The sequence below is a fragment of the Rhinopithecus roxellana genome, chromosome 17, assembly GCF_007565055.1.
Source record: "Rhinopithecus roxellana isolate Shanxi Qingling chromosome 17, ASM756505v1, whole genome shotgun sequence".
Lineage (NCBI taxonomy): Eukaryota > Metazoa > Chordata > Mammalia > Primates > Cercopithecidae > Rhinopithecus > Rhinopithecus roxellana.
In genome coordinates, this window is record NC_044565.1 from 82,354,484 (window position 1) to 82,379,996 (window position 25,513).

The following is a 25,513-nucleotide window of genomic DNA, read 5'->3' on the forward strand; positions in this document are numbered from 1 at the left end:
TTTTTCATTTTTCAATTGCTGCAATGTAGCTAAGGTAAATACCCCAGGAAGCTTACCTCGTTCATCAGTGCATTGAAATAGAAAGTAAAGGAGATCCAACATTTTTGAGGGTCTACTATGTGTGAGGCTCTGTGTTGGGTACCTTATAAATTCACTCTCATGTAATCCTCACTACAACCCTGTGAGATGGATTTTCATGTTCCTATTATTCTGGCTTAGAGGAGTTAAGCAATTTGCCGCTGGGGGTGTCATACATCTAGTAAGTAGAGGAGGGAGGGTTGGGTTTCAACACAGGTCTACCTGCCTCTAAAGCTCATGTTATTTTATAACCCCTTAGTGCATAGTCATTGTGCTAAGACTTTGCAGAACTTCTCTGAGACGGAGACTGTCAACTGTCAATCTATCTGTGAGCTTTGCACTGAGAACAACAAATCTGTTTGAAGTAGGATGGGATGAGAAGAAATGATGGAATTAATCTGATTCCCTGCTGTCCTTCAATGGAGCTCAGAATTCAGAATGACTGGACACAATTTCCCAAGGGGAATATGTTGTGATGAGTGGGCATTTTCGTGTTCCCTCCTGACCACATCTCTGCTGTTAAGTGAAGAGTAGACTGAGTGTGTTTACTGGTGAGCCCTTGGAATAACAACCTCCATGGTTCCCACTCCTACTTCTGCTCAGAGATCTAGAATACTGGAACGTAATTTCCAAAGCTGCCAGTAAGCCTTGGGAGAACATGACTGCTAGGAGGGTGTCCTCAACATGCCCTTCCTAGGCCCCACTGACCAGTACCTGGGTGGCTGTGTATCATAGCTATGTTTGGTCTAGCTCGGGAAGACCAAATCTCTCTTTGTGTTCAGATTCATTGGCAGCACAAGGCTATGCTGAGGAGGATTATCTTGGTATTCTATTTTTTTTTATTTTGCCAGCTGGGTCAGAACTGAAAATCTTTCAGTGGTCTTAGTGATTACATTTTTACATACAGGAAATGCTAATAGTTTATGGGTATAGAACTGGATCTTGATTCATTTCTGAATTTTTTCAAAGCATGGACTCCATTAGGTGTTTTTCATGCCAAATAGAATAATAACAGTTCCTAACCTTAAAGAGTTTAAATGTAATCTTACTGTTGCATGCCTTGAAAGTAAAAAATAATAAAACTGAGGTAAAGGGAGAAATTTAAAAAATTCTTAAAACGTTTGTAAGGCATATGGAAAAGAGTGTACGTAATACTTTAAAAATAAGTCCAAGATGGCACGATAGAGTAGCTAAGTACCAGATTATAAAAACAAGAGATAACATGGATTCCACAGTTTACCATTCATGTGAACTTTGACTAAATATGGACAAGTCATTTATTCTCTATGAGTCTTTTTTCTTCATGTAACATGAGGATACTAGTAGTTACTATCCTATAAGCTATTTAGTGATTTTAGAAAGGGCCGCTACAGTTACATCCAGGCATGTGGTACTCCATACATCTCCAGGAGGGTCACTCAGATTATGGGGCCTCTTGGAGTATGCAGTAACAACCATACAAGTTACTTTAGGGTCCACTGGGAAATAAAGCAACAGGACACAGTAAATTAAGTTGTAAAGTACTTGCTGTTTAAGTGTTCTACGGAATATCTTAGTTGTGAGAGTTAGAAGCCAGAAAATTAAAAACTGAAAAATATAAGCTATCAATAGCTGTTTTTCCCAATTACTAAAAATAATAAAATGTTTTATAGCACAGTGCTGAATAAACAGAAAAAAATCATTTTCAGGGGAAGGATCTAAGCATCAAAGCAAAAAAAAAAAGGTTGAAAGGAGGAAAAATCATTTCATATCACTTAATGACATAACCTAAGTAAGATAATAAAGTATATACAGTGCCTATGCCCAACATATAGTGGAGCTTTGTGGTAAATTTTAAAAATGTTCCCTCCCTGCTCAAAACTTTTCCCATTTATTCTCATTTTCTGGTGTTTTTTATTCATTTTGACTTTTTTTTAGAGTTGATCTTAGTGTAAATAATAATAGTTTCCTGTATTTTATGCCAATTTTCAGTTGATACATTCTCTGAGATCCATGCTGTTACTTAATCTTCTTGAAAACTTTGTTTGAATTGCCATGTATCATTAGGCTGATCTTACAGGCAAGAAAACCGAAGCTCAGAGAGTCACGAAATTGTTTAAAACCACACAGTAAGTAAGGGTTAGAAGTCCAGGTTCCTGAATTCAGCTCTAAAGCTCTCTTCTCTCTACCCTCTTGGTGCAGTCATTAACACCATGCTAAGAGAACATGGTGAATAACCAGGATAACCAGTTTTATCTATCAAGTTCTTCCTATGGAATTCAGAAGTCTAAAAGTGTTGTACTTTAAAAATGACACAATTTTCCCCCAACATGAGGTTTTATTTTATTAAAAAGGTTCTACATACAAAATTAGGGGGGATGGTAGAAACCAAAACTGTCTATCTTCTTCTCCTTCATGCCTTAAAATCCTTAGAGGGAAGTAATTCCTATTTGACAGAATCCAAGGGATAAAAGAATATTCAAAACATAGGAAGGACACAGAAAATCATGCAATGCCAGGGACTAAAGGACAGCCTAGTGTACCCAATTTTTAAGCTTTTCTGGCCAGGTAGCAACCAGCTGGTACCGGGAACTAGTGGTAGAAGTCAGCAAGCATCAGGTACAACCCCCACCAAGACGAGTGGAGAAAGATGAAGGTAAGACTTAATGGGGCAACCTCCCCCCCCACCACTCATCAGTATCTAAGAGTTCTCCCTGCAGTTAAAAGAGGATGCTTACTTCTATTTATTTGAACCCAATAGGAACAAGAGATGAAAGTCCATATTTTGAATCTGGGATATAAGCTGGAATGTCCTGGCCCAATATATCCACGGCTTATCCAAGTAAATAACTGTAAGCCAAAAGAATGTCCAATGACTAGGTGGCCCCTAGTCCAAAAAAAGACTGGGCTCCAAATACTCCTTCTTAAATTTCTTCCCTTTATTTTGAACCTGTTTTTCCATATAAATAATGTGATATATAACAGTTATATACTTGTGTTAGGTTACTGCAAAATTCAGCACTCCAGAGTATACCTAAAGGTTTTTGTTTTTTTGAAATGGAGTCTTGCTCTGTCACCCAGGCTGGAGTGCAGTGGTGTGATCTCAGCTCACTGCAACCTCTGCCTCCCGGGTTCAAGCCATTCTTCTGTCTCAGCCTTCTGAGTAGCTGGGATTACAGGTGCCCACCACCACGCCCGGCTAATTTTTGTACTTTTAGTAGGGACAAGGTTTCACCATGTTGGCCAGGCTGGTCTTGAACTCCTGACCTCAAGTCATCTGCCCACTTCAGCCTCCCAAAGTGCTGGGATTACAGGTGTGAGCTACCGCGCCTGGCCTACCGAAAGTTTAAAAAGGACTCGCCTGAGGTCTGGGTCTTGGAAGAAGAGATCATAGGAGAGAGAAGACCAAAAAAATACCTTGCTCCTCATCACAGTTCCCACCATAGCCAAAATTATGAAAGAGGAAAAATGTTTGTTCTGAGGGCCTCAGTTCTCTTAAGTTTACTTTTGTCCCCTCTTACGACAACAACCTTCTCAGATATGTCCTATTCGAGAATAAGCAACACTAAAAAACATCTATCTACCTCCCTCAATAACTTCAATTCTTAACTATCTCTAGAAGATATGAGGAAGAAAGCAACCTGATTGAACTAACTTGTACTAATGTGTAAATGACTGATTTGTACATTTATTTATATATACAACCCACAGACATACACAGATACACAATTCTGTGTTAGCTAGGCACCATTCTAGGTGCTAAAGAACAAGGTTTCTCTTCTCATGAAGTTTACATTTTAGTGGACAGAGTTAGAAAATAATAACATTCAAAAATAAAAAAATCTACAAAGTAATACATATATAAAATCGAGTGAAATGGTACATAAGAATGGGTTGACTACTTCACAGTTGGCGATTATAAAAGGCCTCTTTAAAGATATCATTTAAGACAAGATGTAATTGAAGACAAAGAGCCAGTCTTGTGTAAATGAAGGGGATATGAGACAGTTAGTACAATCCAAAGAAAGGAATGAGCTTGGTGTGTGGATAGAAAAAAAGGCCCACGGGCCCAAAGAACAGCAGGCAAGGAGGAGAACAGAATGGAAAGATAGGCAGGGTCCAAATCACGTTGGTCTTGATAAGACAGAATGATGCCTTTCAGAGTTTATCCTAAGTTAAATAAGAAGCCATTGGAAGATTGTAAGCTGTACTGTGGCCTGATTTACTGCTTAAAATGATCTCTAGCAGAAGCAGGGAGATGGATAGAAGGCTACTGCAGAGATCTGGGTGAGAGAGGATGTCTGTGTAGACTAGGATGGTGGTGGTAGAGACATAGCTAGATAGGCTCAATCAAGACACACTTTAAAGGAAAGGTCAACCAGGTGCAGTGGCTCACTCCTATAATTCCAGCACTTTGGAAGGCTGAGGCGGGGGTGGGGGAGATCACCTAAGGTCAAGAGTTTGAGACCAGCCTGACCAATATGGTGAAACCCTGTCTCTAATAAAAATACAAAAATTAGGCATGATGGCACGCACCTGTAGTCCCTGCTACTCGGGAGGCTGAGGCAGGAGAATTGCTTGAACCTGAGAGGCGGAGGTTGCAGTGAGCTAAGATTGCGCCACTGCACTCCAGCCTGGGTGACAGAACGAGGTTCCATCTCAAAAAAAAATAAATAAAATTAAAGGAAAGATCTGTAGGACCTTTGACCATGGTGAGGAGGAAAAAGCAATCAAGGATACCTGGATGGATGATGACTTGTTCTCCTGAGAAAGGCAAGATACAGAAAGTAGGATTGGTTAAAGGATAAGGCCACTGGGCAGTAGAAATCAACAATTCTGTTTTAGATATAGTAATTCTGAGCTACAAATTATATGTCTAGCTTCAGTACAGGGAAGGCAGCTAGTATATGAATCTAGCACTTAGGGGAAAATTGAGGCTGGGGATATACATTTGGCAGTCATTGGCATACAGATGTCATTTACACCATAGAGACTGATGTCCAGGAAGTGAGCATGGACCAAGATGAGAAGAAGGATGGAGACCAGTCTTGGGCTTACTCCAACATTTAAAGGTGGGAAGAGGCTATTTAGGAAGCCTCTTCCTCCAGACAGATAAGTCTGAAAAATGGTGATTCGGGAAGAGGAGGCCCTTTCTCTATTCACAAGCACGGGTCTTCAAGCTCTTGCCGAAATACCTAACAGTGAGGGTAAGTGAAAACCTTTATGAATCCTTCTCTGCCAGCAGATTATGAGCATTTGCTACTAGCTGGTACAAGGAAGAAGCTTTGTCTCACATGAAAATTGATAAGCTTTCCCCCATACACTTTGAATGGTATGGCAAAAACACTTTTGATGAGATACGTAGATACTAAATCCTGCCTTGAGGCAGGAGGACTAACAGGAAAGTTTTCAATGTCCGTCTGGCAATTAGAATCTAAGAATCCAAAAGTCTAACCTAGAAAGAAGCAGCAGAATATCAGACACTAGGAAGGGGCCCTTCTGTTTCAGGAAAAGTGTCAAAACATCAGCCTAGAGAAAACGCTGGGCGGCCCCAGGACCGCTGCTGACTAAATAGTAGGCTATAAGAGAAGGGAATTATTTTTCTTTATTCTTCTGCCTGTAGCAACTGGGCTTTGTCATCTAGAAACAATAGCATCATTTTTCTTAGGAGTCACGATATACAATAAAACATCGCTCTGAATCAGCGTTGAAAAAATCAGAAATACGATGTTCATCCAACAGCCTGTTCAATTTTCAGTTTTTGGAAAAAAATGTTTATATAGATATGATTATCTGAGATTACCTCTGAATATATTGTTTGGGGAGCTTGCTGCACAGTTAATATTTAGCAAATTATGGAATTCTCTCAATAACAGAGCAAAGAAATCTGTGTCCTGATGGAAAGCATTTATGGCAGTGTAGGGAAACTGTTTCAACAACGAATGATTCTGCTGTATTTTCCCCAAACAGATTTTCTTACCTCTTGATGTCTCCACCTGGGTTCTAAGTAAGTTTTAAGTGGCAGAACAAGTGACTCCTCTAAACATTAAAGTTTGCTGTAATCCATAATTCATGTTATAGGGAAAAATAAATTTTAATCATAAGGCTGCCACAATTTTCAAGAGTTTCTTAAGAAAGACACAGAGGCCTTTTGGAAGACTGACATTTAGAAAAAGCCAGCTTGAGGGTATTGGATAAGAGGTATTGGGGAATAAAAAACATTTTCAGGAACAAGGATTTCAGATAGGAAAAGCATTTTTTAAATCCTTTTGAGAACGAGATATATTTGGTTGGACAAACTGCTGATTTTGGACAATTGTTATGAGAGACATAATTTTTGCCTTTATGATCATTATTTGCACATATTCTCCTCAGGGACTAAACCCATGACCAACAGTGTGTGCTAACTTGGACACAATGTGATTCAGTGACTTAAACCTTAGGAAAAGTGGACTCCCAACACGTTTTCCTATAATTACCTCAGATAGAAGCAATGGACAACCACAATGTTTATTCCTTTAGTTTTATATATAGTCTCTAATCAAAACACCTTAAGAATATTTTAAGTTTTTATTTCTGCTTGGTAAATTTCTGGTAATTCTGGAAAAAGATGCAGAGAAAAGAACCAATATGGAACTGCTGGAATGTAGTTGGGATTGAGAGGAAGTCTGCTCTCCTCTAAGGATCAAGGGTCAACTGAAACACTTCAAACAGCCCTGCTTGCTAAGGTGAAAGTAAGAACCCTCTAGGTCTCCTAGCTCCTCCATTCCCTCAGTTGGTTACCAGAAGCATGTGGAGTCTTTAATCAGAACCCCCAGGCAGGCAGTCAGTTGCATAACACCATGCCTTATGGCTGATCAGTATAAATCGGAATACTTCATCCATGGTTAATGAATGAAGTGTCCAGATTTATACTGTTCAGATCATCCTAAATTATTCAATATAAACAATCACCAGAAATACAATTTTATTAATTTTTTTCTATGTCCCATATGCTTTACTAGATGCATAATTTGCAGGTATTTTTTCCAATCTTGACCATAATTCTGCATGTTAAGTATGATTATCTCTATTTTGCAAATGAAAAAACTGAGGCTCAGAGAGGTTAAGTAACTTGGCCATAGTCACTGAGACAATAAATAGCAGCCTGAAGAAGAATAATGAATTTGAGTAGAAAGAAATACATGATTTAAACTGTAGCTGTTTTCAGACTCAAACCAAAAGTCAGGCTTGCTAACTATGGCAAATTTTAGTAGAAAACAAAGTGACTATATCAGGACTGTCAGAAATATGGAAAGTGGAGAGTGAATAGCACCATTAGCACAGCTGTATTTACTTCTACTCCTGCCTTTTTCCAAGTCTACTGTACCGCTTTTTCCAAGTCTACTGTACCGCTTGTTGTTGGCCTGGTATTTAGTTAAGAACGTGGGTAGTGTTGTAAAGCCTATATATCTGTCAAGATGCTAATTAGTGCTGGAGAGTAGGTCCAGAATTTCAGTTACAATAAGCTCTGGTGTGTACCAGAGTCACTTGTGAGCTTTATAACCCACATTCCTGGGCCCTGTCACTCCTAGATCTTCCATAGGTTGTTGATGGTTTTCAGGCATTTGTATTTCTTGACAAGCTCTCAGGTAATTCTGATCACCACCAAAGTTTGAAAATTATTGCTATCAGTGTTGTTTGGGAGGATGATGTCTTATTCAGAAATCTGAGTGAACATAATAAACTACAGCTGTAGGTCAGAAGAAAAATTCAGCTTGTAAGGAGTGCATGAAGGGATGTTCATGAAATATACATTTGGCCTGTCCACTTTTGTCAGGATTACTTTTTCCTGTCTTGATCAATGTCTACTTTCTCTTTCCTCTCATTAATATTTGGGTCAAGAGAATATCAGGTCTCCAGTAAGTACATTTTCCTAGTTACCTAAATGAATACAGTTTCACAGAGATCATTAAAATGTTACCAAGTATATAAAAGACAGAAATTTGGTTCTTAAAGCTGACTCTATATTTTTGTTTTGTCTTTTCAAATGTGCTCATTGCAATGGGAAGCTGATCTGAAAATCTATCCATCAAATGAATCTGGTCTCCTACAGGCCATGGAGACCCTCTGGGGATCTGGGAATGCTTTCCTGTCATTGCAATGACACTGACCAGCTTCTGAACCTTGAGAAGGGCCATGACAATGTTCCGGCAGTGACACTGTTTATACCTCTGGGCTCTTGTCCTTCATAGGTCTTGGTTTGTTATCACAGCCCTTGAAATTGTAGGAAAGAAGGCGTCAAGAAGGCAAATGAACTTCTGCTACTGGGGGAATTATACATGAAAGTAATTTCTACCTGGCACTGATGTTCCAAGTGCGACGAACACGACTGCAGTCACAGAATCTTTCAGGCCAATGGTGCAGCCAAAGTGGGAAGCCAGGTCTCCAATGAAAGCTGTCAGTAGGCCAATCATGAGGATGGAGACAATGAAACACGCCCAGCCATTCCAGTATTCAGTAGGGGGGACGAAGGCAAAGAGGACCTTCCAGAACACAGTCAGAAAGTGCATCACGTAATCAAAACAGGAGGGCAGCTTCTCTTCCCCACATTCATCGTCGTCGTCATCTTCCCCTAGAGAGAACGGAAGGAAGCACATTTCATCACAACCTGTGCTACCGGGTCTTCCTCTCTCTCAGTCTCTCCTGTCTAGCCCGGTCATCCCTCAACTCTACATGGCAGGAGGCCATGAGAGGTGGGTGAAGTTTAGGGTTTTCCAAGAGTTAATCATAACTAACGAATTAATTATCAAGACACTGAAATACCTCTTACTTGTGGCTCATTGGTCAATGGCAAAAAAACTTAACTCCTACCCAGTTCTGCTTCCATGCAATCAATACACCCTTTCTACTTTCACATCTGGTGAGACTTGTCACTCGGAGAAATGAAAATGATTTCTTGCAAAAGGTTGGCAAGCCCTGTGTCAGCCTGAGAAAGAATGCTCTTTTGAAGAAAGACAACTGTAGACGGAGTTCTACCAGGGTTCTTTTCTTGCAACTTGAAGTTCAACTCTGGGTTATATAATCACCTACAGGATAATCAAACAGGGCCGTTAATCGTGGCTGTAAGCCTTGCATATTTCTCCAGCATCATCTCCTGTAACTATTTCAAACTCAAGCCTTGGAATTACCTGCCAAATAATTATATGCCAAAAAATGAAATTTATTTGCATTTTTCCAAACCAGATACACTTTCTCCTGCTTTTGATCTTTAGAACTAAATGTGCTTGGCATATCCTAATTGCTCCACCCTTATCCTTCCTCACCCATCCTTTAAGACTCACTTCTTCTGTGATGCACTCTCTGACCTCCCCTGAAACCCATGCTGGGAACTCCTTCTCAGAGGAACCTCCCAACACTTGTAACTCTGGATCAGTGGTCCTCAGAGTGTGCTTCCTGAGCAGGTGGCACAGAGAACGTGTTAGAAATTCAAATTATCAGTCCTACTGAAGCAGAAATTGGGGAGGGGCTGGACAGCAAGCTGTGGACAGCAAGCTGGGCTTGAACAAGCCCTCCATGTGACACTGATACATGTTCAAGTTTGAGAACTGCTTTTCTCAATTGTACATGTTCATGTTCCTCTGTTCTCCAGTTGACTGAGAACCCTTCCATGTCAGGAATTTATGCATTTCTGTGTCCCTGGTGTTTGGTACCATCTCCAGCATGTAAAGTAAGGTGGTTAAATATGTGTTAAATGAAGGAATGCATGCAGAAATTTCTATTGACTTTATATAACTATGCAATTACGTAATTATATATATATGTATCACAGTTTTGCCAATTAAGTCATACTATCAACATACAAAGAAATGCACAAAGCGTAATATTTAAAGGAACTAGGAAATCGATAATAGTATCCTAAAATGGAGATTTCACTTATAATGTGAAAGTAATGTCCATTGACATGTTTTAAAATGAGGATATTGAAAGTCATCTTTTCTTGAAGTGGTGGCAAACACATGTGTTATGTGGCCATTTTGGAAAGAAGAACATCTCCTTGAAGTCTTTGTTCACCCGTTCCAACCTTGTCATCAGGGTGCTACTTTACTTGGTCCCACTAGTGCAGCCGGCAGTAGGTGGGGCTGCAATTTTGACCTGAGATGGCCAGCATAGAGCACCTGTGTGTGGTCTTCGTGAGACACTGTGGTGGGCAAGCCATCGGGTGCAGATGATGATTGAGAAAACCCTCTGAAAGCACAAGAGATTTAAGGGAAAAACACCTCTCAGAAAACATATAAAGAGGAATGTCTGGATTTGTCTTCTGTCATTTTACAGGAAAAGAGAAGAGGCAATGGCCTGCTCTTCCGTGAGCACATGGTTGGAATTAAATAAATATACTTTGGAGGTCTGTGAAGAAAGCAGCCTCATCTTTGAGGGTTTAGATAAACTGCTGGGAGAAGCCGCTGCAGATGAGTGGAACTGCCTTTGCAGAACTCCCCAGTGAGGAGCTTGAGTTAGGTCAGCTCATCAGAATGTTTGTGAGTGTAAAAGCATTGCCGACCATTCCCTCTGCTGTTTATGCAGTATTTATTATATCAACTTTGCCTGGAAGCAGAAGATGCTTTTTAATAAAAACACCTGGTATGGGCTGCACTGTGCGCCCCCAGAATTCATATGTTAAAGCTCTAACTGCTAGCACCTCAGAATGTGACCTTATTTGGAAACAGGGCCTTTAAAAAGGTAATTAAGTGAAAATGGAGCCATTAGGGTGAGTTCTAATCCAATATGACTGGTGTCCTTATAATAAGAGGAAATCGGGATGCGCGAGAGACACCAGGGATGTGCGTGCACAGAGGAAAGACCATGTGAGTGTTCAGTGAGAAGACAGACATTTACGAGCCAAGGAGATTGGTCTCAGGAGAAACCAAACCTGTCAACACCTTGATCTCAGATTTTCAGTTCCCAGAACTGCCAGAAAAGACATTTCTGTTATTCAAACCACCCAGTCTGTGGCATTTATTATAGCAGCCCTAGAAAACGACAACAGCCCTTCGGAAGCCTCCCTATGTCATGACACGGAAATGTAGAACAACTACTGAGCGTTTCTATTACCTACTCTTTTTGTTCTTGTTTGTTTCCTTATACATTTCTTCTTTTTTCCTCCTTTTACTTTTCTTCCCACTTCTCTTTTACCCTACACTTTAGCTCCAGGTAGAACTTCATGTGAGAGAAGAAATTTTCAGGGTTTATTTGAAGGAGGAAGGAAGAAGAAAGCCACATTAATACATTCCCATTCCCAGCCTCTCCTCTTACCCACTCCCCATTCCAACTGGGGCTGGGAAGGGTACCTATACTCAGAAAAGTTGAGAAAAAACACTAGGTTTTCTAGTTGTATTTATTTTGGATCATATCCTTTTTAATTTCTATATTTGTGAACATTTTATAATTTCACAGGGCATATGAATAAAATGCTTTCGAGAACATTTTAATCAATCATTCACATGAAACATGAACTATGCTGCATTTTCTCCACAGAATTACCTAATTTGGGGCATCTAAATCTCTTAGTTTGAAGACGAGCAAGAAAACACATAAGCTTCTCAGAAGACATGTCACTTATAACTTGAGAGTAGACTTTATATTTGTCTTCAAGATGGAAATAACACCTTTCCCATGAGAGATGTACACAGGAATAATTAGATCATCTTTGTAAAGTGTCTGAGAATATTTCAAGGTAATGATTATCATGGTAGTTATCATTATTTCCCTCTATTTAAGATTGTTACTGTGTTTCTCCATCATTATTTGTTTAGTCAACATGCTGGGTCGTAAGGTTACATTCTAGGTTTTTAAAAACAAAAATTAATTTTGCCCTCTGAAATTACCTTCATGATCAGTTAATGCAAAATGTGTGTGTGTGTGTGTGTGTGTGTGTGTGTGTGAGAGAGAGAGAGAGAGAGAGTTCTTCCTGTAGGCTTCCAATATCACAAAGAATCTTAAATGTTTTAATGCATAAGTCTGGAATGGGAAGCCCATCTGCTTTTATAACATTTGAAAGGAAAAGTGGCCTCCCATCCTTTTCTCCCAGTGAGATTCTCTGGGATCTCACTGCTCTTTATAAATTTTAATCTCCAACTCAGACATCACTTAAATATTAAAAAACGACCACGGACTGCCATGCGTGATGCACAATTACCCTGTCTTGGGAAAGGACAAAGAAATATTATGTTCATCCATCACCATCTGGACTGCACTTAAAAGTCTGTTCTTTCTTTGGGAAGAGTAGTGAAACATTAAAAAATCCTAGGAGCATCTTTTGTGTGACAGCAAAAATGATGGTAGTATGCCTGTTCTGTGGTTGTGTATGTTCACCAGCCTGGGGTTCTTGGAGGCTACGTAATTCTTCCAAGTCCCTTCTCTGTGTTAGAAAAGAAAGACACATTGGTGGGTTTGCTTTTACAGAATATCGAGTAAATTCCTCATATCTCAGAATCATTCTTTTCAGCTAATGGAAAATAACCTATATTTGGTTAATCCTTCCTAGTGCCTTTTAAATGGCTTCCCTGATACACATGGGACTTCTTAAATATAACTACAAAATAACCAAATCATTAAAAATGCAGATAGTGCGCAGGGCGTCAGTTCAGCTATTGATGTAATAGTACTTGCATCGTTCCGGCTGGGAAGCATGAGAGCAACAGCATCATCAGCATGACTGACCGTGAAAGACAAACCCCTGGGCTTGGCACATATCTTTTAAAGTAAACAGGGGTTTCTTTACATCTCTCTCTCTACCTGCTCAGGGCTTGGATTCAGGGAGAGCTCTGAGAACCACAAAAAGAGACTGCTGGAAGGTAATGGACACTTGGGTCAGAAGGCTTAAGTCACTTTATAGTTCTGACAGCTTGTTCTGGGGCAGGACACTTAAATTTCCCGAGCCTCAGTTGCTCACCTGTCAAATGAGTTTCCTAACTCCCACCTCCCAGAGCTGTTTTGGGGACTGGAAGAAGAAATGCTCAAGTCCTTTATAAAACGGTATGCCTCTTTATAGACAAATGTGCCATATTCCATTATTGTTACTTGTCTGAAGGGAGGCAGTAAATCAATACAATGTGAGTATCCTGATTTCACTGAATCTATATTCTGTTCGAATGAACCATTACCATTCATTTCCCCAAGCTGCTTGCTTTTAAGAAAAGAAAGAAAAACAGGAAGGGAACCTGGTGGGGTGTCTCTTAAGTGACAGGCACTGAGCTAAATTCTTTCACACACCCGATCTTATTTTATCCTTAAAATAACCCTACAACGTGGGCATTATTAATCCCATTATACATATGAAGATTCTGAAGTTCAGAGAATTTATGTGACTTGCTAAAATAATCTCACATAGAATTTAAGTGACTGACTTGACATTTGTTCTAACAGTCCAGGGAAAATTTTACTGTAGAAAATGCCTTATGGAAGAAAGTTGGGGAGTTTAGTATCACATATTGATTCAAAGTTTGAGTCAGAATGTTTTTAATGCCTGGTGTTATACAGATACAGTGGTACCTTTTTTTTTTTTTTTTCTAGGAATGTGAAAATATTGAGGTGCCATAATTAGTATTTGTATTCTAATACTTTCTAGATATGATTTTTTGGGTTGTTTATTTCTTTGGCAGAGCCAGCCATATGCTCTTTCTCAGACTCCTGGGGACCAAGAAAACATGGGAAATAAAAAAATCAGGTAAAAGCAGGGGATCGTGGTGTGACTGTTTTGGAACCTCTATTTTTTATATTTAAACATTTGTTTAAAATTGTATACATTTGAGATTAACAATGTCATGTTATAGGATATATTTAGATAGTAAAATTATTATAGGGAGGCAAATTAACATCTATCATTTCATCTAGTTACTTTTTCCTGTGATAAGAGCAGTTGAAGTCTACTTATTTAACAAACATTTCTAATACAATTTCATTAGCTTTAGTCCCCATGTGGTCCATTCCATCTCTAAACATGTTCATCTTTCCTATCTGCTATTTTGTATCCTATGACCTATGACTCTCATTGCCTCCAGCAACGCCTGGCCATAGTAAGATGGTAACCACTGCTTCATTCTCTATCTCGGTGTATTTGAGCTCTTTTCAAACATACATATATTCCACATATAAGTGAGACTATGCAATATTTTTCTTTCTGTGTCTGGCTTTTTTCACTTAGCATAATGTCCTCCAGGCCCATCCATGTTGTGGCAAGTGGCAGAATCTCCTTTGTTAAGGTTGAATCTTAAGGAATCTCTCCTTTAGGGTGTGACAAGTTCTTATTTCCATTTCTGGTTGCCAAAGGTCAACCATCCAGTTCTGAATCAAACATCCTGGTTTGCCTCTAGCTTATCACCCTTGAATTTGGGAAAGTGGCCTGAATCATCACAAGTCTGTATGTAAAGCAGTCTGGAAAATGTATGCTGCTGTTCATCTGTGGATGTGTCTGACTTACAATTCTTTCCAGGCACTCAATAGGCTTTATCCTCCAGAATTATGACTTTTTTTTTTGCAACCTGACATACAGTAATTACAAATCAAATTCCACTCTCCTGTTATATATTTCTGTTTCTCTTTGCTTTAAAGGTTCTGAGAGAATCATAAAGCATAAAAGATGAAAGACCTTAGCAATCAGCTAAGAAAAATAAAACTGAGAATGGTGATTCAGTTGATACATTTTTGTTCCCTAGTTTGCATCTCTGTGTATCCGTTTGTGTATGTGTGAGAAACCGTGCATGCATGTGACACCGTAAGGGCTAGCGGTTTTTACTGTTTTGCCCATAAAATGATCTGAAACTTCTTTTATCTTTCTTTTCCCTTTTACATGCTTTTACCTTATGTCTAGTGAGAAAACAATTACCATCTCTTCCCACTCTTAATGGCCTCTGCCATTAAATTCAGTAATCCAAAGATTTATTCCCAAACAAGAGTTTATCTGTTGTTTTTTTTTTTTTTTTTTTTTGTATTTTGGAGATGTGCAATAAACATTTCTCTGTAACTTAATTGGTGGGAAGTACTTAACATATTCTCTGATGCAAAGTAGATGATGTGAACAAGTTTTCTTCTAAGTATATTGAAAGACACTTCCTATCAAAGACAGCTCAAAAAACAATTGGTTCGAATTCCTAGATCTATGAGTTGCCAGTGCACAGAACAAAAATGTAGGCATTTTCTTCTACCAACTGAAACGTGGGTTTTAGAAAATACCTGAACTTAAAACTTCAGGAGGGTTTTGGACTGTGCCAAGTTCAACCCCTGCTTAATGTGAATTTCTTTAAACATTCTCTGCCGAATGGTTACTTATGCCGCTTCTTAGAGTTTCGGCTATTAGGGAACTCATAATCTCAATCCAGGTTTAGAGTCTCTGGCAGTCAGCTTGGGCTGTTAGGTTCTACTCATTTGTCCAGGCCCCATTCCCTAGGCCAGTGGTCCCCAAACTTCTTGGCACCAGTGACTGGTTTTCTGGAAGACAATTCTGATGGTTTCAGGGTGATTCAAGTGCATTACATGTATTGTGCACTTTATTTCTATTATTATTATGTACTCACCATAATGTGGAATCAGTGGGATCCTGGAGCTTGTTTTCTGGCAACTAGATGGTCCCATCTTTGGGTGATGGGAGACAGTGAAAGATCATCAGGCATCAGAGACTCATAAGGAGTGCACAACCTAGATCCCTAGCATTGGATATCAATACTATTGTACATAAAATTTGAGTATTTGTAACTTGGACTACTGGACTGTTCTTGAATGGAGAAGACACTATACAGGCTCCATTAGCCATCCCCACCTGCTGCTTCCAAGCCACAGCTAATCTGTGGGCCATCCTGCTACTTCTTAAGGGGTTTGGGCCAGGTGATGTGTGACAGTATTGGAAAGGACCTCAAGAAGGCAACATCATTCTTAGCAAACTATCACAAGAAGAGAAACCAAACACCGCATGTTCTCACTCATAGGTGGGAACTGAACAATGAGATCACTTGGACTCGGGAAGGGGAACATCACACACTGGGGCCTATCATGGGGAGGGAGGAAGGGGGAGGGATTGCATTGGGGAGTTATACATGATATAAATGATGAATTGATGGGTGCTGACGAGTTGATGGGTGCAGCACACCAACATGGCACAAGTATACATATGTAACAAACCTGCACGTTATGCACATGTACCCTAGAACTTAAAGTATAATAAAAAAATGAAAAAAAAAGGCAACTCACTGTCTATTAATAACTTTTAAACCTGGCTGAAATGAATGAATATCTAGATGAAATCATCCACAAAGAACAGAATGCCTACCAGTTTAAGCCATTATGGTCTTTGTTGGGATGGTAACATAGCACAAGAAATATTTAATGTGACAGAAATATTTCTCAGCAAATGTAGCCAGTGTCAAAATGAAAAATTGATTCACTAAGGAGTTCTAGCTCCGTGCAAGTTTGATTATTACCAAAATGAATCTGTTTAAATCTGAAAACTGATTAGTGTCTCTTGTTCCTAAAAAAATTCCGCTATATGAATTGAATGCTCCTAATTAATTACAGTTTAACGTAATTAGTCATGTGTGTTTTTGCCCCAAGCTTGGTTGTTTGTAAAATAACTCCAAGTTAGGGTAAGAATCTTATCTTGAAATTCAGAGTGTTCTCTTACCCTTTACTAATTGTAGGATTGACAGAATTCCAAGCTCCTGAAATAGAGAAACATTCCCTGTATACTTGAATACCTAAGAAATAAGGCTTTGTCGAGTAGAATTGATACTCAGCAAGTGAAGATACTGCCTGCCAGTTTAGATGGTTTAGTTACAGTGGGTAGTATGTGGGCACACCAGGTTCTAAGACTGGCCTGAGGACTCTGATAACACTTTGTAAATATCAGCAGCTGTGTCTAAATCAGCCTCCTGTAGTGTGGGAAGTTGAGTCTTGAAGCAACTGTTTGGGCAGTGATAACCCTGTAATTTTCAACAAACATATCAATGTTATGTCCTAGAGAATGTTAACATGTATATAAAGGGTAGATGTATACCCAGGGCTGCTCCTCACGCAGAGGGGCATAAACACCGCCCAGAGCCTCTTAAGATGCTGCTGTGATTCATCTATGAATTCAGGTTCACTTACTGAGTGTTACTTTTACGCATGTAGGTAAAAGTGTACATCCCACTTAGTCTTTATCCTCCCAGGAGCCTGCTGCAGTAGGTATTATTTTCTCTGTTTTAGAGATGAAGAATCTGAGGCTCAGAGAATTTAAATAAATGACTTGCTTATGAGATCTAAAACTCTATCACCTCGCTACAATTACATGACCATTGTTTCCATAGAGAAAAGTCTCTGCTGTTTGTACAGCAAGAATTCATTCTGATAAAATGTAAGCTCATTTAGCATTGTTTTATGAAAAGTGTAACTGGGAAATACCTCTCCTCCTTAAATTAACTCTCTGGATATGATATAATACACAAAATATTATAGTGCTCTTTAAGAGAATGAATGGTTGGCTCAGTTTTATTCTTCCTAGAATTTTATTTTAAAAAATACATCTTTAGGCAAATCCTCTATTCATGATTTATTTCAGCCCCGCTGGGAAGTGGGATTCTCCTCATTTTGGTGGCAAACATCTGTCTCTCTGGGGAGCAAACGGAAAGGGCTCTGGCTCTTCAGCAATGACAGTAACAGTCTCATAACTCTTTTCCTGATCTCAGGATCACCTGAATGGACTCTGTTCTGAACATAGGGTTTGAAAGTTGATGTTCCAGCAAAGTGGTGGTGCAAATTGAGTAATAGTCTAATGATGACCTCGGTTTGCACAATACAAAGTGATGGCAGTTGCTCAAGGCACCCCTCATCTGCCTGTTCCTCTTTCCTTCTTTCTGTTGTGATTTTTAATGAGATCTCAGTAAACAGGGCCCTCCACTGACCGTAAGGTCCCATGATTTACTTGTTCTTGGCCACCTCACAGATTCTGTGTGCCTCAGTGTCTCCTTCTGGAAAATGGGCATAGCCAAAAACAACTTTCTCTTTTGTGCTATTGAAAAGGTATATAGTGGCCGGGCGCGGTGGCTCAAGCCTGTAATCCCAGCACTTTGGGAGGCCGAGACGGGCGGATCACGAGGTCAGGAGAGCGAGACCATCCTGGCTAACACGGTGAAACCCCGTCTCTACTAAAAATACAAAAAATTAGCTGGGCGAGGTGGCGGGCGCCTGTGGTCCCAGCTACTCAGGAGGCTGAGGCGGGAGAATGGCGAGAACCCGGGAGGCGGAGCTTGCAGTGAGCTGAGATCCGGCCACTGCACTGCAGCCTGGGCGACAGAGCAAGACTCCGTCTCAAAAAAAAAAAAAAAAAAAAAAAGTATAAACAAGACTTTTAAAAGAAGTTATATGCTTACCTATAGTCAATAGTATATGCTTATATACATACAAATAGTTATATGCTTATGTATTTTTAAGAGAAGTTATATGCTTACATGTAGTAAACTTAGTTTTGGTTTGAGGGAAATTAGTTGATTAGTTGATTAGGGGAATTCAGATGGAGAATCTCCTTCACTCACTGTGGGTGAACACTTCTTTTAGAGGGTAGGTAGGCTAAGGTGGGAGCTGATAATCTTGTTTGTCTGCTGTGGCTTTCTTGTCTCTCAAAAATAGTACACAACATGCATCATGATGTTGTGATGTTTTTCTTCAATATCAACCATTTGGAAAATCTCTCTTTCCCTCTTATTATCAATAAGTCAGTGACCTATCTTTTTTATTTGGTCAAGGCTTGGTGCATATTCTATTAAGTCTATAGGTTTGAACTCTAAAATATTTTGGGTCACTGTTTTGTACCTCAAGCCCAGGCTGAACCCCTAACCTGGAACTCTAGGAAATCTTCAAAGGGAATGGGGTGGTTGGAAGACTGACTTTCTTAGTGCCACTCATTTCTTTAGTAAGTATTTATTGCTAACTTGTGTGTCAGGCACAGTTCTTGGTATTGCAAATGCAGAAAAATAAGATCTCCAATCTCATGGAATTTCCATTCTGGCAAGGGGAGACGGTAATCAAAGTAAACAAATAACAAATATAATAATTTCAGATATTGATATGAGCTATGAATACAATGAAATCCGGTGACTGGGAGGGTGAGAAACCCCTCTGAGCAGTTGATAACATTGAGCTAAGCAGTTGAGCTAAGACTTCAGTGAGCAGAAATAACCAGGTATGGAGGGAAAGTATTCCATGCAGAGAAAATAGCTCATGCACTATTGTTTAGGGAACAGAAATATGCCTATGTTCTACTGGCATTAAACTTTGGGAGGCAAGCGTGACAAGATGGAAAGAGGATTGACTTGGGAATCAACCCTCATGGGTCAGCGTGGGAATCCCAACTTCTGTTTCTCCATTTGTCGTAAATGGGTTCATGAGTAGCTACTGCACCAGGCTGCTGTGGGGCTTGTGTGGATACGAAACAACTATTCACCAATTGTGAGACCATTCTCTCACTCAGTGCTGCTAAGGTGTTGGCCAGGAAAGCTTCAGTCTTTGCTTTGTCTAATCCTAAGGCATCACATCACCAAGAAGCCCACTGGTCAGTAGGTAACATCGGGGGCAGACATAGAGTGTCTGATAGTGAAGGCATTGGTTCTATAACTCCAGAAGAAAAATGAGCAATGTTGTATGGTGCAGCAGGAGTCCTGGGTTCTAAAACAGTCTCTCCGTGATCTTGGAGGAGACCCCTCTCCCTGTTCTCAGGTTCTTATTTGTTAAAAAAAAAAAAAAAAAAAAAAAAGAAAAGGCAAGGGGAGGTTAGAATCACAGCTCCTTTCCAGCTCGTTGCCAGGATTCTAAGATGCTCTGTGTAACAGGCCATAAGACACAACACCCAGCCAGACCTGACCAGGCAAAGGCAAGGCAAGGGAGAAGCATGGGGTGGGATGTATGAGCCAAGGTTTGTTCAGGCGAGTGGCTTTTCATTGCAGGAGTTGGAAAGACAAGGTCTTTATCAAGAGAGCAGACTGTGAACAGCAAGAAGTAATGCTGCCAGTCACTTTTATGTGGCTCCTCTCTGCCTATGGAAAGTGTTCGTATGTGGTGTTTTCTCCTTCCACTTCTTTGGATTAGGCTGCAGTGTTTCCCCTACTGAAAACAGTATACAAAGGCTCCCGACTGGGGATGAAAAGTCCCCTCATGCATTGATTTGCAAGCAACAACTAAAACTGTATTCATATTGCAGTAGCCCATGCCAACAAAAGAGCTCTTGGACCCAGTGATGGTGCATTGTTTGCAGAGCGGAGCTGCTGCCGCCCCAGACAAAGCCGCATTAGAGACACGACTTTGGGCTTACAAATAAGAGTGCTGAATCATTCCGGAACCCTTCAATACGGTGTTTTCCTCAAGATTTTATAATACGCAATTTAAGAGAAGAACAGCCCAATGAGCCAATATTCTTTTCAGAAATATCAGCTAAAGCATATCCAGGGGCCAGAAAATAATTGCTTTTTTTCTCCTACCCTCTCGTGCTCCCACCTGTGTTTCTGGCCTGCCTTGTTCTGGAAGTGGAAATTGTAGCTACCTGATTCAACATTCTCTCCTGCTACTGCTGCATTTTTAGATTGATAGATATCCTAAATTTGCTTTGCTCACCTACTAGTATGTCCCTAGAATATCTCCCATAAGTAGTTTCTCTCTGGAACTTACTCTCTTCTTACTCATGCCCTCTGCTTTTCCTCTTAGGATCATAATTATCAACTACATAACAGTGAAATTTTGCTAGGAATACTTAAGAACATTGACAGAAAATGTCATTTTATATTTGCATGTCCAATTTGCACATACACAGAAAAATATATCTTATGTGTACAAATATGTGAATGTTCACATCTCCATGTCAAGTGATGTGAAGTTTGATATAGAGAAAACAAATGTCTCAAAATTCTTTTGAAACATGGCGTGTGTATGTGTGTGTATGGATTTATGTAGATTGTTTTCTAGATCAGACACAGTATGATGATGTCTTTTAATCCAGTTATATAGGGATTGGAAAACTTTTATTCACAAATAAATGTATTCATTCTTTATAAAACAAAGACTTAGGATTGCCAAGCCCGTCTTATTGCCAAGCACTGTCTTAGGTGTTAGAGAAAAAGTGATGAAAAGGGCAGATTTGCTGCTGTTGTTTTTTTTCAAATTTAGATTCTTCCTATGTCTAAGAGGATTTGAGCAGATCTGTACCTATTAATAGAGCATAAGATATTTTAAGACAAAACAGGACCAAAAAAAGTCTGAAGCAGAAATAAAGGATGCTTTTAGTCACCTGAGTTGACTGAATTTTGAACACGTAGATAAAAAAAAAAGACTATGCTTTCCAATGGCCAAAGCAATTTAGAAACCATTGAATTATATAGTTACGATCTTCCAGTTGCAAGATGATAAAAATTAATTTTCTAGGGAAAAAAAACTTCTCTTTAGATTAGGAATTTATCATGTTTTCTTTAAAGTTTAGTGAGTGGCATTGTGAGGTTTTATAAAAGATAAAATGCTAGCTTTCAAATATTATACATTAAAGGTAAAAATTAAAATTACAGATAAGTTATACTCCAATGAGGGCAGTTTTAAGATTTACTTTGTGATATCCAATTCTAATCAAGGATGAATTCACTTAACGTGACCATTAAACAGTATATTTTAAGCATCAAATGTCTTAAGTGACATATTGTGAAGTCAGTATAATTACACACTTTAACATGTATTCTAAGGTAGGTATTGCATCTTGATTAAAGTTAGAGCCCTAAATTTCTCTCTTTTTATTAATAAAAAGGAAATTCTTTATTGGGGGTAAGACATTCACAGAAAGCATGTATTTCTTGAAAGGTACTTGAATCTTTTGTATCACTCTCTTACATAAATTCTGGTGAAGCAAACAACCTTCCAATATATAGTTGTTTATATGCAATGAATACAGGTTAGAAAAACCTCCAACATAGTAAAACAACAGATAAATAGAGTTAATGTGAGGCAGAAGAACAGGCATGAGACCTGTGGTTTGGATACTACCTCTGCAGTTTGGTTTTTTTTTTTTTTTTTTTTTTTTTTTTTTTTTGTTTGTTTGTTTGTTTGTTTGTTTTGAGACAGAGTCTTGCTCCATTGCCCAGGCTGGAGTGCAGTGGTGTGATTTCAGCTCACTGCAGCCTCTGCCTTCTAGGTTCAAGTGATTCTTGTGCTTCAGCCTCCCTAGTAGCTGGGATTTCAGGTGTGCACCACCACGCCTGGCTAATTTTTTTTTTTTTTTTTTTGTAGAGATGAGGTTTCGCCGTGTTGACCAGGCTGGTCTTGAACTCCTGGCCTCAAGTGATTTGCCAGTCTCGGCCTCCCAGAGTGCTGGGATTACAAGTGTGAGCCACTGCACCTGACCTCCTCTGCAGTTTTGAATAAGATGGGGTCTACCAAGAAGTGCAGGGTGGCAGCTTGGGTGGGACACTCAGCAAGAGCTAGACGTGTAATAATTAAATAGAAGCCAGGCATGGTGGTGCCTGCCTGTAGTCCCAGCTACTCAGCAGGGTGACACTGGAGGATCACTTGAGCCCAGGAGTTCAAGGGTACAGTGAGCTATGACATGCCACTATGATGTGCCACTGCAGTTCAGCCCAGGCAGCAGGGAGGAGACCCCATCTTTTTTTAAAAAAATAGAAGAGAGACTCTCCCTGAGATTTCAAATTTCCATTTTGTCAGTACATTTCAAACTGAGTAAATGTCCTAAATGAAATGAACTAGGTTACATTTTTAAAAAAATTATCATTGACAAGGGTGCACTGGATAATTTAAAGATATCTGTGAAGTAAAATAATTACTAATTTGTGTGATAAATTAGAACTGTAAATTTCAACTAGCAGTTACACGGAAAGCAAGTTGGCATTTTATTTATGGAACTGAAGGGTCCTTTAAGAGACCCTTTAGTATTTCCATGTCCCAAAGACAACTCACAGGGTCATCTCTTCTAATCCTATTAACTCACAGGGGAGGTTAGAGGTCTTGTCCGGAGCCCCATATCTAATTGGTGGCTCTTTGACCATTGAACTCAAGTATCTAGAGAAGCCAAAGATTCCAACAAAGAATTTAAACACTTTGTCATCTATGTTATATGCACTGTCTATCACAGAGAATGGGAATATTTTAGCTCTACACTGAAACAAGGAATAAAAGCTAAGTTGGATGGCAGCAGTGTTGTTCCTATCTCCTGTTGGTTTCAAATAATTGCTATTTGACCTTTGTTCCTACTTTTTTGCAAGCATGCCAGTGATTCTAAGCATGAAACAACCTACCTAGATAACTAATAACATCACAGAGAAAGACCAGGAGCTTGGAGAAAAGGCTGGGCATTGATTCCATTTTGTTTCATAAGACCTGACACAATTTCTAGCTCCAGATATAGATACAATTCCTACATCACAAAAACAATTTGGAAGTCCCTCTGCATTCTTTATGATGGGATTTAGTCTGGACTTTCTAGGAAATCCAGTAATGGATCCTGCCTGCTTTCTAGGACTGATTCTCTTCTTCCTGGTCTTTCTGCACTTTTGTCCCAGGCTTGCACACTCATTTCCAAACCCTTACCTTCCCCATGTGTAACTGAGATTAAAAGACTTGTTAACTTCATCCCTTTTGTCCTGAATTAATTCATCTGAAATGTGAGCACTTGAGACCTAAACTAAAGTTGTAGGAGGAACACCTAGGATCGAGTTGAAAGCCTGCTGGCATTGGACTCACAATGATGGGGTTTCATATTCCAGCTAACTGCTTGCTAGTCGTGTGACCCTACACAAGTTATGTAACCACTCTGGGCCTCAAGATCCACTGTTGTAAACTTTGGGAAAAACGACCTAGCTCAGAATATAGCTAGGAAAAACAGAAATAATGCCTACAAAGTACCAGCCATGTCATAGAAGCCAAATGGTAACATTATTTAAGCAAAAGGTGAGTCACAGTTTTTTTTTTTTTTTTTTTTTTTTGAGACAGAGTCTTGCTCTGTTGCCCAGGCTGCAGTGCAGTGGTGCAGTCTCAGTTCACTGCAAGCTCCGCCTCCTGGGTTCACGCCATTCTCCTGCCTCAGCCTCCCAAGTAGCTGGGACTACAGGTACCCGCCACCATGCCTGGCTAATTTTTTGTATTTTTAGTAGACACTAAAAATACAAAACAAGTTTCAACTTGTTAGCCAGGATGGTCTCGATCTCCTGATTTCATGATCCATCCACCTCGGCTTCCCAAAGTGCTGGGATTACAGGCGTGAGCCACCGTGCTCGGCCCTAGCAAAATTTTTAACTGCTTAAATTGGATTTTCAGATGACCAAAGGTTATCACAAGGGTTAAATAATGAGAATATCGCCCATAGTAATGATGTTCAGTAACAGAGGAGATGTTGAAAAGACTCCTGCTTAGACCAGATTTCATGGCAATCCCTTGAAACTCATTTGAGGTACCATTTTTATTAAGAGTTTTAGAGTAGATTAGTCTTCAGGCTGACAATTAGTCAAGTGAATTATTGTCCAGGGGACCACTGAGTCGACAGTATATTAAATAATTTAATTGAGGATATTAATCCACAGAGCATGCATGGATGGACTGATAACAGAAGCATCCTTTAAACTGGAACTAGTGTTCATATTGGACTGGTGGGCTAAGGTGACATGCCCTCTACTTATTATTTATTTAGCTGGAACTGGGTCACTTTAATTTGCTGTAAAGTGTAGTGAGTGTGGACAGGTCAGCTGCATGCACCAGCTGGGCCTCGTGTTGAATGTCTTTCCTTGTATTGTAGAAGATTCCACTGGTGTTCCTGAGTTCCAATTATGTAACAGGAAAATAGGCACTTCTGAATCATCATCATCTCACTTGGTTTTCTTTGAGGCTAAACTTTGACTCTCCTCTCATTCCATTCCTTCTAGAACAGAAGTGAAGTGTATGCTGCTATTGTGCTGAATATTTAGTTTAGGTAAGTCAGGGGATGGGCAAAGTGTGCTTTTCCATTGTCAAAATCAAACGGGCCATGAAGCACAATCCCCGTCAAGGCTACTGCAGGACTATAATGGGCATCGACAGAGCTCCCACGTTTCAGTATTGGACGGTATCTTAGAGCTAACCTAGTCCAACTCTCTCCTTTTCCTGATGATGAAACAAAAAATCGGAAATGTTAAATTCTTTGCCAAGGTTATACAGTTGGTAAGTGACAAAACCAAGACTGCTGGACTTTTTTTGGGGGGGGTCACTTTTGAGTATTCTTTCATTATAAAGATGCCAATACATACTATGTCTGATATGCAAATGAATATGTCAAAAGTAAAACAATTTCAGGAAACTCTTTAATGCTGGATATTTAATATTAGGTAAAAGAGGGAGGTGTGTGTTGACTTCAAATAATGTCACAAATTACTAGGCAGGAGAAGCCTATCAGTGCACCTAGGAAAACAAATTCTTCCCTTTGTTCTTTAGGGAACTG

At 39.6% G+C, this 25,513-nt stretch overlaps 1 protein-coding gene across 11 annotated transcripts in view; it reads right to left on the bottom strand.

Moving 5' to 3' along the window:
- Positions 1 to 25,513, bottom strand: part of SLC8A1 (solute carrier family 8 member A1) — a 390,660-nt gene that overhangs the window by 18,554 nt on the left and 346,593 nt on the right. For all 11 annotated transcript variants that reach the window (XM_010364156.2, XM_010364151.2, XM_030921332.1 and 8 more), the window contains one exon: positions 8,396 to 8,671. In XM_010364156.2, coding sequence (XP_010362458.1) covers positions 8,396 to 8,671 — 276 coding nt within the window. The remainder of the gene's footprint in view (positions 1 to 8,395; positions 8,672 to 25,513) is intronic.